The 18,567-nt window shown below is 40.6% G+C and overlaps 1 protein-coding gene across 1 annotated transcript; it reads right to left on the reverse strand.

Moving 5' to 3' along the window:
- SUSD2 (sushi domain containing 2) lies at nucleotides 1-17,333 on the reverse strand. The gene is made up of 15 exons (XM_069030988.1): nucleotides 17,177-17,333; nucleotides 15,682-15,886; nucleotides 14,198-14,352; nucleotides 13,521-13,688; nucleotides 13,101-13,275; nucleotides 11,430-11,631; nucleotides 10,289-10,374; nucleotides 9,804-10,072; nucleotides 8,645-8,788; nucleotides 8,107-8,262; nucleotides 6,941-7,189; nucleotides 5,586-5,858; nucleotides 4,885-5,067; nucleotides 599-689; nucleotides 1-291 (listed from the first exon to the last, which is right to left on the reverse strand). The coding sequence occupies exons 1-15, from the start codon at nucleotides 17,241-17,243 to the stop codon at nucleotides 264-266; spliced, it is 2,451 nt and encodes an 816-aa protein (XP_068887089.1). The 5' UTR covers nucleotides 17,244-17,333; the 3' UTR covers nucleotides 1-263.
- Between the last annotated feature and the right edge of the window lie 1,234 nt (nucleotides 17,334-18,567).

An 18,567-nucleotide genomic window follows, 5' to 3' on the forward strand; every position in this document is an offset into this window, starting at 1 on the left:
TAGTAGCATGGCTTTACACATAAATTTTAATATCACAGCATAATATGTCACATTCTTCTTTCTTTGAGCTGAATTCCTAGTGAATGTAGCATCTTTAAGCTGATGAAATACTGGAAAACAATAGCGGTGTTCTGTTAGCTTGGTGGTGTGCTCTTTTTTTTAATGATAAATTCAGAAGTATTTAGTTCTTCCTCACACATACACTCTTCTTTCCAAGGACTGTAACCCCATTGTGTTTCCATTCACTCAATTTCCATTCCATTTTATAAGGCATTCTGTTCCTTGCGGACACTGGAACAGAGAAGGCGTAAAACTTTGTAACAGTTGATAACAAAGTTCAGAAAATCAACCATATCTCCACTTCAGTGTGCCAGTATTCCTAGGCCAGAACCATTTTCATTTGCTATGCTGCCCTCTTTCTCCACCAGTCTTGCACGCACAGCTGATAAGTGTGTATAGATCAGTTGCACTTTGTTTTACCTGTAGCACACCGGCAGCTTGTTGCCAGTGGTCATTATTAAATTATTATTAAAAAGGTCATAACAGTTGCTATTTCTTTAGGAGGTTCATTTGTGTTTTCAGTTCAATTGTGGCTTACCTCTCTTTTCTGCATAAATAAGCCAGACGTGCCAGGACTGCAAGACCGACTACTCCAAATACACTGCCAATAAGAATTACTTGTTTGATACCTGAAAAACAGAGACCAAGCACAAAAAAACCCGTAAAGACTTTGATATACATTTCTTCATATCTGTTTGAATGCAGTCCCGTGACAATTTTTGAAATTATACATATAGTGTTAATTTTTCTGTTCTCTTTATTTGTGGAATGAACTGCCTCCCTTGGCAGGGGGATAGGACTAAATGATGTCCAGGGGTCCCTTCCAACCCTTTACCCTTTCAGATTCTCTGAAACTGGTAAAGATTAGGAGCTCACAGAATTCTTACATTTGACTGTTAGAGCAGGTGGCTGCAAAAGCTTTGTAACACCAAGGGTGGCTGGTGGTTAATATGTAGTCAACATTGTGAATGTGCAATATTGATGTAGAACTGTCAATCCCAACAACTGAATTTTTTTTTCAATCCTTATTCCATATAGTTTGATTACTTTAAAAATTACCCCTATTTTGGCATTAAATTGTGAAACCACCTTTGCTGCTTAATGACCTAGATAAAAGAGAGAAGTGACTGTTCTGATGTGGGTACATTGAACTGCATCAGAGTTTGAACACACTAAAACATGAAAAGTGTCAACTTGATTCTGTGACTGCCTAATAAGGACACCTGAGAGAGAGAAAGAAACCAGGTATGAAACAAATTTTGAATTAAAATTCTCATTTTGTTTTCTTATTCAACTAAACAGTTGCAGATTACCATGACACATGACAATATTCATAGAAGTTAGGAGATGCAGCATCTGGAGTGAACTGTCTGGGAGAAACAATGATTCCTGCATTTTATATTTGAGCCTTAATACATCGGGGCTCATTTTTACCAGCCCTTTGTCACACCTGCAGTAAGAGCTGCCCAAACCACAGCCTAGCACACAGTGATGGCAGAGTGACGTAACAGACACTTCTGTGATCCTAGAACAGATTATTCAGCTGTTAATTTGGTTTATAGTGAAAGTTTAAGGAAAAAAATAAACTGTTTCACAAGCATTGGTCTGTCATCCAGTAATTTCTGAACAAGGCCTAATGTTCAGCTTACACATCCTTCACAGGGAGGTACCCAGTCTCTGCCAGGTGATGAGAACCCACCATTCTGGGTGGGTTGAGTAGTTAGTCCAGCAGTGATTTGCCTCTATTGTGAAATCTTTGTGTTTAGAAAAAGCACAGAAGACTAATGAGATTTCTGACAGCTTTTCAAAATGAACTGTATTTACACAAAGCCTGGGCCTGGAAAAGGAAATCTAAAAGGAGGTGGGGGGAAAGAGAAAATAACCCAAAAGACAAACAAAACTAGATTGCCCTTAATATCACCAAATTATTGTCTGTCTCAAAAAGACTGAAAAAGACTGTATATATATATATATATATATAGCTAATATCTTATGATTTTTAGCTGGATGTTACATCTGATTTTACTAGAATCTCCTTTTTGCTTTTGCTGGATGGCTTCTTTGTTCTTTTTCTTTGTGATATTCTGTGAAGAGAGGTTGCTGTGGTACTGGCAAGACTTGCAGTGGGATTGTAATTAGAAGCATAGCAAAATAATTATTAGCAGAGGATTTCCATGGAAACTTTAGTCCAAGGAAGCAAAATTCAAAAACAACAATATGCAGGCACAACAACAAAATCTGTATTTGAAGTTTCAAAATACTGAAATGGATTTTGTAAAATAACTGGCATTACATTTTCTTGTTTCCATCTCTTTTCCTATCCAATTTTCCTAGTTCTCATGCCTTTATTTTAGCTGTTCTATCTCTTGAAAAATGGAAGCATATAGCAGCTAAAAAACCTTGGTGATTTGCAAGGCAGAGCTTGAATCGGATGTGCCACAAAACTGCAGCCAGTGTAATGAACACAGCACTGTAAAGAAGTACACCTGTAAGCTTAGAATAACAGAGGGCTGGGCCCTGTGCTCTTGACTAGCATGAAAGAAATAATTTGGGAAAGTGTGTGTTTAATAATTCAAAGCAAAACTGTGACTGCTGATCACATTGGCTGTGTCAGTTGTCACCCATTCAGGCACCCAGAAACTGGTTTTTACATTAATTTTGTAAGCATTTTTCTGGTGTCAAGGTCTTTGTCACAGGACTTGATAAAATGGGTGTTGGTGAAACAGCAGTATGCTGCTGTGTAAAGAGAAAAACAATAAAGAAAACTGACCTCAGGAACAACAGAGTTTGACTTTCTATACTGGAGAAGAGAAGGCTTGGGGGTTGGAGAATAGAGAAAACAGCCAAATAGAGAAATAACAGAAAGCTGGCACTGGAATTCAACTGTATCTTGGACCAGAGGCAGAAATGTATTTAGTGGAAAGCAGGTACTAGCTGTCCATGCTATAAAAATATGAGAAGTTTAGATATAAGTCTAAGAAACTTTGAACGGTATTGCCTCTCTTCTCTGTGGAGACCTGGGCCTGTCAATAAAATAGCCTTCTCACACAAACACTGATATCTAGCAGAATCCTTATGGAAGGAGGAGAGACAAGGATAGATATAAATGCCATTATTGGGGCATAGCAGTAAGAAAAAAAAGAATGGAGAAACTTGTATTTTATATGATGTCCATCAGTTGTTGGTATTGTCAGTATCCTGCTGCTATGGACAGCACTGCCATACTCCAACTTCCTGAGGCTAATAAAAACCATCATTTTCGGTTCACATTGCAAATTAACTAGAACCCCAAATATCAAATAGTAAGGAGGTCTTTGTTAGATAAAAAATTCTTTCCCACCTTGTTTTTCTTTGTCATCTTTCAGGAAAGCATTGGGAAACATTGTGGGCTTTGTTTGCTTATCCACAAAGCTGTGTCAGGTCTCCATCATTCTGAATGCAATCAATCACTGCATATCTTCCAGCTTCTTTCCTCTGATCTCACAGGGCTGCCTTTCTGTCCCCCTTTTGCTAGTGTAAATGTCAGCATCTGTTTTGCTTATTGAGACTGACTGGCTCTTATCCAGTATGTATGTGGTTGATGGCAGCAATGGAAAAATATTCTTAGCTTTCAGCTTGGCACAATGTTTTGCCACTGCCTTTTAAAGATCTGGCCTTTGCAAATTTGTCTGCTGCCCAAACTCACTGCAGTTCATCTTACAAACATCACTAAATGTTCAGAACTGTGTTGGAAGTGTACAAGCAATTGGTACAGGCCAGCAGAGGCTGATGAAATGTGTCAGCATGACAGGAATTCATTGCTGATGTGAAGTGCACTTTCCACATTTCTTTGGAAGGGTCTTATAATGGAGAATCTGTTAGTATGAATTATTTCATGAGTGCTTTTGGGAGCTATTAACTCAGCATTAAAAGTGCTTCAACATGCCATCTGGCCTTGCATCACCCTGGTGCTTTGAAATATTGCCATCTTGAGGACATTTGGAGTGTATGTGGTGAATGAATAAAAAGAAAATTTGGGGCCATTTTCTGTAAATCATAGAGACAGCCTAACTGCTACTAAATCCAACAATCCCAGGCTAATTGATAATCTATTAGTAGTAACACAAGAGGGGTAATAAATTTATATTATTTATACTAAATACTATTGCATCATTCACAATACATTTACTGCTATAGAATAATAGAATTATGTTTTGAGATAACAAAATCTTTTAGAAAAAAAGAGTAAAAGTGTTCAACAAGTGTGGGCTGTGTCTGCTCTTGAATCACAGAATCGTGGAACAGCTGAGGTGGGAAGGGCCCTCTGGAGGTCATTTTGTCCAACTCTCCTGTTCAAGCAGGACCACCCAGAGTCAGTTGCCCAGGACCATGACCTGACAACTTTTGAATATCTCCAGGAAGGGAGACTCTGTGACTTCTCTGGGAAAGCTGTGCCAGTGCTCAATCATAATCCCAGTAAAAAAGGGTTTTCTGATGTTCAGAGGGAAGCTTCTGTGTTTCAGAGCATGCAGAGGCCACTCTGCTCTTGTCCCTGGGAACCACTGAAAAAAGCCTGGCTCCATCCTCTTTTTACCCACCCTTCAGGTACCTGTACCTATTGATAAAACAAAAACTTTTAAACCCCCACCAAAATGCACACAAACACCATGAGTCACCTGTTATTTAGATTTGAATAATAGTCTTTCTAGAAATTCTGACATCTCATGTCCAATGTTTTCCTGAGTAAGAGAAGCTGCTTTTGTCAAGGGCCATTATGGTATACTGAGATTGCCTTGTCCTTGAAAATGACTTTTTAGTGACAATATGTCATACTAAGCAACAGACCTGTTTCTGGCCTGCAGTGGGGTGTATCTCCTGACCAGGCTCCTGACACTTGGCAAGTTCTTTGCTGTGACCCAGTGAGTTCATAGCCCGGATTGCAGGTGAAATTGATGGTTGAGCCCAGCAGGTAGTTAGTTCCATTCTTGCTTCCATTGGTTGGATGACCCAGCCAGCCACAAGAAATCACTAATAAAAGAGACATATCTGGTTAGAGTATTTAGGATTTGGACCAGCAAATCTCCATTACAATGATTCAAATGGTATTTTAGTGGCAACTCATGGAAAACCAAAGATTTTTAGGCTATCTGAAAGCCAATACTTCCTGCTACTTTTAAAAGTTATTTTTAAGTCCAAGGAAAACAGATTAAGCATATAAAATGAAGATAAAGTTCTATGCTGTGGTGTTGTAGTGGAAGAGTTGGAAAGAAATTTGTTTTGAGTTTGCCTAAGTATTCTGTCAGTACAGAGTTTTCCTGGTACAAGGATGATTCCCCACTATTAGAGTATTTATAGGTGCATGAACCTACAGTTAAGCAAAGCCTCCTCAAACAGTGTTAACTCTTTAGATGCCCTGTAGAAATAACTACAGTGGTGCTCCTTATGGGCCGTTCACTTAAGAGTTGGACTTGATGATCCCAGTGGTTCCCTTCCAACTCAGAATATCCTGTGAGCCTGTAATGGTATTTCCTGGAATGTTGTATCACCTGGCTCTAGATGTTCTACCAGCAGCTTGTGATTCTGATGGGAAAGTCTTGTGGAACTTCCCACTTGAAGGCTTCTTGTTGTCAGGACATCGAATCTGCAGAATGGGTCAGAGTCACAGAGTGAGACCATCTCTTCTACCAGGGGATCAGCAGGGTCTTCATAAGGGGAAAACACGGGCAGAAAGGAAGCATTGTGCTTTTCCCCATAAAAGAAACTGTTCAGTAAGAATTCTGTGTCATAAGTAAAGAGAGAAGTTCCATTTTCAATAGCCCCTTGGGAGACAGAGAAAGAAAGAGAGATTCATGTGTAACATTGCCAACATATACCACCTTCTGCTACTAATCCAAGTGTTTATTTACAGAAATGTAGCCAGAGCTGGAAGAGATATAGGAAGCCCTACAGCATCCTTCCAGCTTAAGATTATTTTCCTTTTCATATGCAACATCTTAACTTAGCACCAAAGTTGGTGTTCATTTAACCTGCTGTTTGACCATTTTCTTAAAATTAGATCCAAATAATTGTGTAGCTATGATTTTCCATAAACATGGTTTTATATGCCTCCTAGCAAAATGGTGACAACAGACAGAGCTACCTAAAGCATCCATTTCAAGCAACACAGATCCTAAGTGTCCCTAAATTCATCATATCTACCATGGTCCTGCTCTTTGTTTTCATTCTGTTATATCAGAAACTTCCTGAGGCTGAAGCAGTGAGACTTTTCTGATGATCTGAACCCTGGAGTATGGTTACACTGTGCTCAATACAGAGATCATCTGGTAGCCAGAGGGTATTTTGCATTATGTTTCTGGCCCATCTCCTACCCTGGTGCCAGAAGGAATGCTGACCAATCTAATGCTGCAGGTAAGACAGAGCAGCCCAATCACACATTAAATGATAGGAGACATTCTTTTACACACATCCTCCCCCACCCCCTACTATAAAGGGACAATTACTAAATTGTGATTTCATAAATGATTTTTTAAATTGTCAGCATGGTACATGATGAAAGCATAGCTAATATTCTGGGAAAAGATAGCTGGCCCTGGCTTTTGCTGTATTTCTGTAACACTGCAGTCTGCTGATGCTGTGTTCAGCTGACCATAGTAGATGGCATTCTGAAAGTGTAGCCTGGGAAATATGAGGTCTGACTCCTGATGGAGCAAAGTGCTGAACACTCCCATCATGGTTCTGTTTTCACTCCCCACTTGGATAGAGGAGGGCCTATTTCTCTTACTCCCTTTCTCTTCCCCCCACTACTGGTTGCTTGGCACAGACTTCATTTCCTAGTCCTTAAATCACGAACTGTTTTGAATTTGTAAAGAAAATATAATAATAGACCAGAGAAATGACTTACAATTAGCTCCAAACTCAAACACCTGCTGGGGACTTGCATGAACTGACATGGTGGTTTTATTCTTGAAGGTGTAGTCATCCTCTGGATTGCCATTCATTACCCCAAAGAGACCCTGAGTGTGATTCATAAACTTCTCTGGGAGCAGAACTGTCAGGGTCAGAAATCCTCCACTTCCCCTTATTTCCACTCCAGACCCAGAAGAGAACATCACAGTGATGTTCTGATCAGGTGTAGAATAGAGAAAGAGACCTATACCAATGAGAGGAAGAGGACAAAATAGCTGATTATCCATAGTGAAACATTCATTGTGTTTTAGCATCAGGTAAAATCATCATCAGTTTTAACTACTTTTCATAAACTTTACCTCCCTTCCACTCTGAACTGCACTCTGAGAAGCATTTCAAGGGAAGCCACACTGGAAGCACCACTCTCAGTGGTCACAGTTTTCCTCTCCTTCTCCCTTGTCTTGTCAACACCTCCCTAATATGGCTTCTTCTCCAGGCCCCATCAATGTCCCTTCCATTTTTTTTCCTCCCTGCATCTCTCTGCTTCTGCAGCTCCTTGTCAATGGAGCCCTCCATCTGCTCTTAAGCCATTTGAGGAATACTAATTACTAGCCACAAAAATCTTCCTCTTCTGAATAGGGGGATTATTGTTAAAATTCAAGTGATGTATGATGATTATTTGTCAAATTGTCATGAAGACTAATCAAGTGATCACAGCCCTGTTGGACAAAAAGCACAAAAAGCCAACTTTTAATAGTTTTTTTGGCAGAATAATAGAGGAAAAATATCTGACCTACTGAGAGAGCTCCCAAGAGGTAAATGGGAAATTCAGTTATATTTTAGTATATATTATGGTTGTATTTCACTGTATTTCTTTTTATTTGCTAGGCTTCATTGCATTAGAGGCAGTAAGATCAAAGCAGAATGTAGAGTACAGAGTTTTTAATTCCATTCATTGTCCACAGGGTGAGAAGGAAAACCATTGCTTTACAAACCAGTGAAAGAGGACATAGAAGACATGGACACTGAAGCCACCTGTTAAAACACTTCACAAAGGGATGCTGAGAACAGAGTTGAAACACATGCATCTAGAGATATTTTTAACTATACATGGGCTCCATCAGAATATAATTGCTTACAAGGCTGATATGTGTAACTAACCTTTCAAGTCCATCCAACTTTGTTCAGAGAAGCTGAGAACCCTCTGGTTCAAGAGGACCTCCAGGTTCAAATCCTCAGAGTAGCGTACTTCAATCACATCAGAGCTGTTCTCCTGCATGGCCACTGCAGACAAGCCGGTCCCCTGAGCCCCAGTTCCTTCCAAAGAAAAAAAACCAACAATGCTATCAAAATGCACCAGCTGGCAGCTGGGCCTACTGACTGATTTCTAGAACTGGCCTTATGTTTCCTTATTGATGAGAATGGGCATGGAGAGAAATAAGATTTTTTTTTGAGCCCTTAAACACAGCAGAAAACCTTACACTTCTGTTGCTCACACCCAATAAAAGTAGCAATTAAACTTCGATTGGGAAGTTTTTCCTGAAGATGTTGTCTGCTTTCTGATTATCTTCAGAATGGTGACTGTTCACAAATGGCCAAAAATGAAGACTACAGATGATAGGAGGATTGCTGCAAAGTGCAAATCAAGCAAGCTCAGAAGCTATTTTTTGTTATCACTCTTCCTCTCTTACCAACTTACCATTGGGAAAGTGTGCCTGCTGTGTCCTCCCCTGCACTCTAAGGGATGTGAGATTAGATTCTACCAATGTGTATTCTCCTAGGCCGTTGAAGGTGAAGTTCAGACCATCAAATGTGAGGAAATGAGGATCCCCAAAAGCAGATGCTATTTTTAAAAGCAAAAAGAGAATTAAGAACAAGCAAAAATCACAACCTATTACTCCTCAAGTTCATGAGACAGGAAAGAGACTAGAAGACTGCACCACATGCAATATATGTGGAGATTTAGACATAAATACAGGCCTATTGCCTTATCTTTGCATCCATATCCTTTGCACCCTTATCCCCTTATCTTTGCATCCATATCCTTTGCACCCTTATCCCCTTTTGCATTTCCAACTTCCATGTAAATCACTCCAAATTGCTTCTAATTGATCTTCTTCTGTGTGCTTTAATCTGTATAGTAACTAATACAATGCACCTTGCCATCGAACAGTTGTATTTTCACAAATTCATATTAAACTCTGCTTCTGCCAATACTTTTGATGAGGTTTCTTTAAGCAGCCAAACCACTCATTCATGACCCCCAACTACCTAATGCAATGGCCTCTACAGTTTTCTCCTTTTTTTCCTGATGCAAACTGCTGCCTCTTTGCACTCCTTTATGGGAAGCCAAGTCCTGCTGGACACCTCAGCACCTCAGCAGCATAGAAGGCAAAACATGTGGTAACAACAGAGATATGGCAAGACTTGAAGACTGAGTTAAAAGCAAGTGGGAGAAAAACAGACACACTAAACTGTAAATCCTTCTTTGATATTAGTATCTCTCATCATGGTAGCTTTTTCTAGCTACTTCCTAGCTGTCATTAACCACCTCTAACCACCCTTTTTTCTGAAAAAGTGCACACTGATGATACAAAGCCGTGGAGATTGACTACTATGCTTTGGCTGTTTAGCTTCTAGGGTGAATGAGATGCTCAACAGCAGAAAATCTTGCAGCACAACTAAAAAACATATAAGGATTTTGTAAGTGATAGATCAATAGAAACCTTCAGTGGAATTTTTCCTCCGGACATTGTACCCTCCCCATTGCCAACACATACGTGTACATATACAAATATTCTAAAAACCAACACTGTATCAAAAAACTACTCTCCATAAGGAAATTCTGAAGCCCTTACCAGCTCGGGGCGGGCGGTACGTCCTGCAGTCACTAGAGGGCCGCCTTTTCATATAGAAGTCACAATTATCAGACCACAGGCAGCAGTAATAGAAGCTGATAACGTCATAAAGCCAGTGGGAAAAGCCAGGTATCCGGGGAGGCTTCAGGAATGGTGGTGAACCCCAGTCATGTCCTCGATCAGGTGTGCTGCCTCCGGTGGAGTCGTGCGTGAGGATTTGGGTTCCCGTGGAGTCGTAGCAGCACTGCTGTCCAGCCCCGTACTGGGGACTGATTGAGAAAAGCAGCAAGAAAGTCATCATTTAGCTCTGTGAGGTCCACCTCTATTTAGGGGTTACTTATTGCCTTTTTATGGATACGGCTAAATATTTTGGTTAGCAAGTCTTATCTGATGTCCAGTTAGACTTCACCCCTGACTTCTGTGATGCTGCTGTCTCTGAGGTGAAAGGATTAATCAAAAAATGCAGTTTTAAAAATTTTCTTTACCTGGCTTGAATGGCTCTTACGCAGTGCACAGCACCAGGATGATAAGTACACACACTCCCCTTTTCAATGTCACAGCCATAATCTGTCTGAAAAAGATCAATGTTCACACTTAATGGGGTTCTTTCCTCATTGTCCTTTCTATTCTTACGTTCTGTCCCCATCCTTTGTATCTGACATATGTGTAAAGTTGACAGGAACTGGTTGAGGTTCTGTGTTGGATTTAATACCAAAATGTCTGGAGCAACATGTCTAACCTGAGCATTTTGCAGTCTGTTACACCAGACCTTGAACAACAAATGCAGCTAGATGGGGATTCAACTACAAGTGAACAACAAACACAGACACAACAGAGTAAATGTTTGTCCTATGTTCTTAGACAGAGGGAGTAGATCTACTTTTTTTCTTCACAAGCTTTTAGCTGTACACATCATGTTTGGAGCTTCATAACCAGAATAGTAACAAGGTTTACCTAACTTTTTTTTTTCTTTTAAAATAAAATATGCATAAACACGCTGCCACCATTTGGTATCATAAATAGGAGATGCAGTTAGTCTCATCTGGTCCTCACATTAGCAGTGTAAGTGAAAGTGTAGACTAAATGGCCATTGATTTCTTAGCTTTTGTCTGTTCCTTGATAACAGTGAAGCTGAGAAGGAGGAAGGAAGCAGAATAAAGGAAATAATGGATTACAGCTATGGACTTGAGGTCTGAAGTACAAAGCAGAAGGGTTTGCAGCAAAGTATGATTTACTAGGCAGAAATGTGGCCTGTTTGTTACAGCATGGGATATCACCTATAAACACAGACTGTTTTCTTGTAGGATCTCAAAGAAGTCATCCCTACTCCCAGCTCCACAGAGCTCACTGTCCTCTCTGAGTGTTTTCAGTCTACCTTTGGAACTACTGTCTTAATTCCCTGTTTGAATGTAATTTCCATCTCCTATCCTATAGGCACTTTTACTCATACTACCTGGATAAGCTGTATTTACCTCTGCCATTTGATATGCTACTTGTGCAAATCTAAATATAACTTAATGTCCTTGTAGTAATGTTTAGAGAGGGAACACGTGTGTGTGTAGTTTGGCACTGCTTAAGCTTCTACTTGGAATTGTAATAAGCCAGAGGGATCAATTAATAACTTACATGGAACCTGCCAGTGTCAGCTCTTGCCTGTGCCAAAGTGCAAGGGCAGTCTATAATTTCTTCCATGAAGTTTGGAAGCAACTCTTCCTTTTTGTCCCATTCTATACATTTTGCAGTTGCCCATGCATTTGGGTCATTTCTGAAGTCTTTCTCAAGGTGCCAAGCCAGTGCATGCTCTGAGCTCCAGATTGATGCAATGTTGCTGGAAAAAAAAAAGAAACAAAAAATAGATCTGATAGCTGAACAAGCACTATTTTGACAGTAGCACCGACTTAATTGCTGATTATAACTAAGAAACACTTTTGACTTGCAAGTTATTTCATTGCAAAGCCCACTGCTTTCTTTTTCCCTCAAAAAGTTACGGCAAATCAAAATCTTCCAAATTCAGGAGGTGATAGGACAGCACGCAGCAAGTATGCAATAATCTGAATACATTTTAGTAATCGTGATCCTGGCTTACATGGATCCTTTTAGAGGCAGGTTTTCTGTTCACACCTTTTGACTTTGGAGTTTCCTTTAGGCCAGAATGAAGAATATCTGGATTCTTAAACAAAACATAACACTGCACCCCAGTACTATCAGGGCTAATGGCAAAAGATGGGGACAAACCATTCAGAATCCTTGAAATATTCCAAAGCCACTCTGGTTTTCCCTCATGAAGAAATATCATATACAAAGTGCAATAAAAAACCCTCTAGAAGGTGAAAAGGTGACCCTTCTCTGGGTAAAAACTCCTAAATGCTAAAAAGGGTTCTGACATATTAGCAATATGTTGTAACACCGAAGAGGTGGCATTTATATGTGCAGAGTCTACACCATCTAAATCAAAAACTGCACTCGTGGAAGAATTATAAAGGAATATCTAAGGGGGAATTAGGTAGTTCACCAAAAATCATGGGGAAATACGCAATGAAATAAAAGGATATGGGCATAAAACTTGTAGGAATGCAAAAGCTTACATACCTACGAAAAACAGAAAATCAATTAAATACAGGGGAAGGCCTGTGGCTGCAGTGACAGAAGTTCTGCAGTTAGAGGCTCCTCCCCAGCTGTGACAAAACAAAAGAATCAGCAGATCCTAGTCTGGTGAGAGTACAGGGTTTGGCTGGGGTAATTTTCTTCATAGCAGCCCGTACGGTGCCAAGTTTTACATTTGTGACCAAAGCAGTGCTGATAACACACCAGTGTTTTAGCAACTGCTGAGCAGTGCTGGCATGGTGCCAAGGTTTCTCTGTTTCTCATGCTGGCCCCTGGGGAGAAGGACACAGCCAGGACAGCCAACCCAAACTGACCAAAGGGATATTCCATGCCCTAGACCATCATGTTCATTAATAAAACTGCGGGGGTGTTTTTCCAAAGCAGCCCTGGGTGAATAACTGGGTGAATAACTGTGCATCAGACTGCTTGTGGCAGACTGTGATTCTTCCTCCATGCTCCTCTTTACTTTAGAGAGTAAGTTCAGTCCTTTACAGACTGAACTGTCTTTATGTCAACCCATTAATTTTTCTCACTTTTTTTCTCTCTTTCTCACTTCTCCCCGTTTTTTCACATGAAATGGAGCCTGAGTCTCAGTTTTAAATGCCAAAGGAGACAATAGCTTATAAGGTAGCTATTATTATTATTATTTTATATTATTATTATTATTATGAATGAATGTTGTGATACACTTGCCTCTGCCCATCAAAATAGTTGCTGGGTATAATCCTCAAAAGTCCAAAGTCCCATGTACTGTAATTTCCTGTAGCAGGTACAGGAATGAAAGAAAATTGCCCTGTATTGGGGATTTCTCTCACCAAAGTATAAAGATATTTCCATTCAGCCATCCAGTTTTCCGAGTAACTGTCACCTGTCAGACAGAGGAAGAAAATGGTTTTGGATGCTGGAAAGAACAATTGCCACAAGATTGAAATTGGATGTCTTCACCCACATGTAAATGAAGAGGAAAAGCTGACATTTTTGTCATGAGTTCTTTATACTTGCAGGTCTCTTCTCGAGGCCTCAGTGACAGCGATCACAAGCTGTGCAGAGCTCTGCACATAAGGTACATGTGTGATAAATGCTTGTGCACAGGGAGGAAGAGGGTCACTTTACCTGTTTCCTGGTATCCCCAGACTTCTATGTTGACATGGGTTGCTGCAAGTGTCTGGTGTGTCCAGGTAAGAGTTAAGTTTCCACCAGTGTTGGGGGTGCCATAGTATTGCCATTTTGTCTCATTTACCAATGTGCATTTTTCTTCATCTGAAACTTTGCTGTGATGCACTGCATTGCAGAGGAGAAAAAGAGGGCTAATGACATTTTTGCTTTGCATAGTCCTGAAAAAGTGCTACTGTATTATTTAAGATTTAGCAGTATTTCCCCTGGGTATGTTTTACATAGCACAGGATGCATGACATGAAAAGAATAAGCTGAAGCTGAGAGAATGCAACCCTTACTAATGTTGGCAGTCCTTAGATTGCAACACCACAATGCAGTTACTTGAAGAGGGGACAAAAAGTGACAGAAGTACTGTCAGAAGACAAAGTGGGAATTGTTTTGGTCAACCTCATTTTTAAGCAGGACTTTTCATGAGTTAATGCTGCTGGTGCTACTCAATTGCTGTGAAAGTTCATCTCTCAAAAGATGAATTAGCACGAGGCCAGCAAGACTTACTTTTCTGAGGCCTGCTAAGGAAGAAGAAAACTGATCAAAAAGGAAAGGTTTATACAGTCTTGCATCCATGGAGGAAGAATATAGGAAGAAGAGGGGTGCTGTACATATAAGTAAGTAACCTGATAACCAAGTTCCAGAGTAGGGAAATGTCAACCCATCATCTGTAGAGACTTCAAGAGGGATGAAGCCAGTCTCAAAAAGCAACGGGGAGATGCAGTGGGCTTTTCCATCATCCTTGGCAACATAGCCACTGGTTATGATTTGCTGCTTGAACCTGTAGATGTTGAAAACACTTTTCAGTGTCACCATAGAGAGAAGGAAAATTCTGAATGTGTTTCATCAAACAACCTTGTGTCATGAGTGGATCATTTCAAGTCTGGGGCTGTTTTGCTTGCAGCAGGGAATATAAACTGGAAAAATCTGTGCTTATTACATCAGTGTGGATTCTGCTGTGAACTGCACAAATATACAGCCATCCACAAACCTTCAATTTACTATTTAATTACTGGGGGAGGGAGACATGATAAATTAGCAACAAAGGGACAGCAGGAAGAGGAAGATAATGTTACAGCATTAGTAGGATTACAGGGTGGCTAACACTGACCATGATACACAGTTATTGCAAATTTCTGATTTGGGGTTTTTTTTTCCTGGTAAGTCCTATGAAGGCAACGAAAGTAATTTCATGCTGTTCTAGAATTTCCATGGCAAAGGTTAACTCAGAACTCATTGCTTGTTATTTAACCATTTGATTCCAGTTAGGGCTCTTGCCCAGTGTCCTAGGGTATAACTCCACCTGTGACTCTTCAAGACTGATATGTGGGGACTGCATTATCTACTCCAAGTATCAGAGGGAGCTGGGGCTTGCCAGAAACTGGTACCTTTTCTCGTCTGCACTGAAATTTGCCTTGGCTGTAATAATGTAACTATGGAGGTAATTCAAAGTACACAGTTGTGTTCTACAGAACGAATGCCTTGGTCAAAGGTTTTCCAAATAAAGAATTGAGAACCTTTTCAGGTACTGCTATCCATATGGGAAAGACTCCAAAATCTCACTCAGAACCTTCTGTGGAAATAGTAGCAGGACATCAGGGTCATCAAAATTCAGTGTACTGTGTGTATTGCAGGTGCACGTGCACCTAAGTGCGATACAGGCTGACACATTTAGGATCCAGTTTTCTCTTACAGGATAAACACAAGGTGTCCTACCTACATTTCTTTCTTGCTGTTTTCTCATCTGGATTAAGAAATAAACGATTCTTTCCCACAAAGGAAAATGCTAAAGAAATATTGACAACCAAGTGCTCTGAAAGGAAATTCTTTTAGAAAAGTCAGAGTTTTAACATGTTAAGGGAAGAATGAGCAGAGTAATGACCACACAATAACTTGACCTAAAAGAAACGACCCTGTAGAAATACAGTCAACAGGTATCCTTGAGGGTGAGGGTCAGCAGAACTTTTGTACATTTCAGGATTCTAACAACTTTACAAAGTCTTCACTCCCATATAGACTGGTCTTGTTTTGTGGTAATTGCCTGTTGTTGGAGAGTGAGATTATAAAGTTTCACCTCCCTTTGGCAGAGGAATATAAAATCGTGGCCCACCTGCATTTTACCACAGAAGAGGCATTGAAAGCTGTGTTGTTAATCAAAAAGTCTTTGCCTCCCATGAGAGATCCCGAGTATGGAGAAATTTGAAGACAAAATTCTTTATAATCAGGACAGCATGTCCCCAAAGACTGGCATGTCACCTGGCAAGAACAGGTACCAAGCAGCTCCCCACATTGGTTTGCACAAGAGTCTTGAGCTCCTTGTTAAAGGAAGAAAAAAACAGTCAGGAATGTTACTGAACTCTTCGAGATGTTCTCTGAGGCAGAAGTTCATCACCCAAAGGACTACTGCAAGTAAATAAAATAGGCTGGTTATGTTAGTTTAGGAATGTATTTAGGTGAAGGTTGTAATCACCTAGGTATTAAGGTTGCTCCATTTTGAGTAGCAAAATATACTTATTTACCTCCCAGCCACTACCTCATTTCATCAAATCCATGGGTATTTCTACATGTAATAGACAGATATATCTCCAGAGCAGCCCCTCAGTGAGTGTCACTAATTACATTTATTTTTGAGAGTAAGTTTTAAACATACCAGAACGAGGCTCCCCCACCATCAACCCTACATGGAAATCAGTACAAACAGAAGGCCAGTGCTCTTAGAAAGTTAACATCAGCAATGAAGTGGGCTCCAAAACAAGTTTATTAAGAGCTACTGAAATGTCTTTGTTTTGTGCATTTCATTTGAGTCTGGCCTTAAAAAGGTAGGTGTTAGGAGTCCTGGGTACACAGACAGGTGAGTAGGCTCTTGGCTTAGGTCTGGCTGAAGTCTGGCTGAACAGAATGAGTAATAACTGGACATCACAAGGAAAACTACTCAGCAAATGAAACAGGGAGAAGAAGACAGACATTACAGTAACAGTGTCAAGAATAACTGGATTTCAAAAACAGTAAAGGGGGAGTTAAGTGAGATGGACGTGCTGCACAGACAGCTGGGAGCACTGAGGACCTCTTGGGAAGTGGAATCTTGCAAGTGTTGTGACACTGTTTGGGAACTGTATCAATAGTACCATGCAATGCTGAAATGACCTCGGTAAGTATCAGAAATTCTAAATTTGGGCATGGGTCTTGCAAAACTGGAACCAATTATGAAAAAGTAACTGAGGGAGAATTGATTATTTGTGAGGACACAAGCAAAAAGAAAGGCAGGCATCAAGGTGGGTGGTGAAGAACAAGCATGGGAAAATGCAAAGAAGGGAAGTAAAAATGCTTGTTCAATATGGGAAGCTAGAAAGTTTTTCTCTGTCTTTAAGTATATTTACTGCATTCTCCAGATTGTCTGTTTACTTACAGAACAGATCCACTGACCTGATGGAAATTATAGAGGAAGGGATTGAAAATGACACCATGCAGGTAAAAGCTGGCCTGAGTGTCTATGCTTTAGCTTGTACTGATGGTATCAGCAATTTCTTACCAAGGTGTGTATTCTGAAGCAGAGAAGTCAAAAAAGTTTGCAGTTAAAAGCAGCAAAATGTTTGAAAATCACTTACCTGCATTCCGAAGAGCAGTGAGGGTGGTGAGAATGAAGAAAGAAACATCTAAGCCAATGAATTTCATATTTTGTCCAGATGATTTGGGATGCCTGATTGTGGTAGTCTTCGTGCTAGTCTGGAAAAAGCCTTTAATGGAAACAGGTGTCCAGAAATAAACAAGATTCTCACTGTTCAAAGGTTTGTTGTAAATTACTGAAGCAAAACAAATTGAACTAAATGCTCCATTCCAGAGGTCATCTCCAATCCAGGAAAAGATAGAAAGGGAGATAGTCACTGCAACTCCTTCACATTAATAGTCATTTTTTTGAAAGAGGGGTAGATGTTTATTGTTTTACAAGCATTTCTGCTTCAAAGTTCAAGATCACAGGGTCACTGGCACAAGTTCTATGCTTTAATTTTGCTGGAGGAACTAAACCCTGTTATCACTTAGAAGAATGATAAAGAATACATGCTGACAGTACAGTTTTGTTCAGAAAATAATGAGATATTGAGGAAGCATGTTTACTGCACAGTATGTGACAGCATGAGGGTTGATTTAAGTGAAGGTAGACCCCTCCTTTTCCCTCATTTTAAGGGGTTAAATTGAAAGAAATTCACCCTTTTTTATCATTTTAAGGGCTTAAATCAGGTGATTCCCCTCCATTTCAGGGCACTTCTACCTGTGCCCCAGCACCACCTCTCTTGTGTGGGAGTAATCCTTGGATACATGCAATTTTGGAGGCGGAGTCGAAATTCCTGCGATGGGATCCAGAACGAGAACGACAGCTCTTTTCCATGGGAAGGAAAACACGTAGCCCCAGCGCTTCAGGTGCAGGTGCCAGGCTGTCCTGGGGAGGGGGAGGCTCCTCTCTGTCCGGGCAGCTTTAGTCCGGGAGCAATTTTGGGATGTGTCGGGTTTTGGGGGTGGAATCCGAGCGGCGGGCACGGGAGCAGTGCCTTACGTGGCTCGCTAGCGGCACCTGGTGACCGGCAGCGCTACTGCACAGCTGAAATGCGCCCGTGTGCAAGGGACAGCGAGCTCAGTAACACAAACCAGCACGTTTGGACCAAAAATGTAGGCTGGAGCCGGGCTCTGAAAGCAAGGAAGCTGAAGCTGTTCCTTTGGATAAAGCCGTGTGTAGCAATTCCTTTTTTGTCTCATCAGTCTGGGTCTGTGAGGCTGAATCTTTGCAATCAAGAGTCACTGGAGTTGTTGTTAAAACTGTCAAATGTTGTTATCTCTCAGAGAACTGGGCCAGCATTGAGCTAGTCTCATGTGCCTGGAGTGCTTTAGGGAGGGGAAAGATGGTGTCCCACCTCTGTCTGGAAAAATTGGAGGAAAATAAAAAGTAATTTCCCTTCTCTCTCTCTGACCCATAACCAAAGCAGTTCTGTCGGACAACATGAAC

This window comes from Aphelocoma coerulescens, chromosome 15 (genome assembly GCF_041296385.1).
Source record: "Aphelocoma coerulescens isolate FSJ_1873_10779 chromosome 15, UR_Acoe_1.0, whole genome shotgun sequence".
Taxonomy (NCBI): domain Eukaryota; kingdom Metazoa; phylum Chordata; class Aves; order Passeriformes; family Corvidae; genus Aphelocoma; species Aphelocoma coerulescens.

Coding starts and splice junctions, on each gene's coding strand:
- SUSD2 (XM_069030988.1), bottom strand. CDS start 17,243: ATGAAATTCATTGGCTTAGATGTTTCTTTCTTCATTCTCACCACCCTC. Junction 8,263..8,644: donor GCAGGCACACTTTCCCAATG/GTAAGTTGGTAA, acceptor TTTCTTTGGAAG/GAACTGGGGCTCAGGGGACC. Junction 292..598: donor TATTTATGCAGAAAAGAGAG/GTAAGCCACAAT, acceptor TCTCTGTTCCAG/TGTCCGCAAGGAACAGAATG.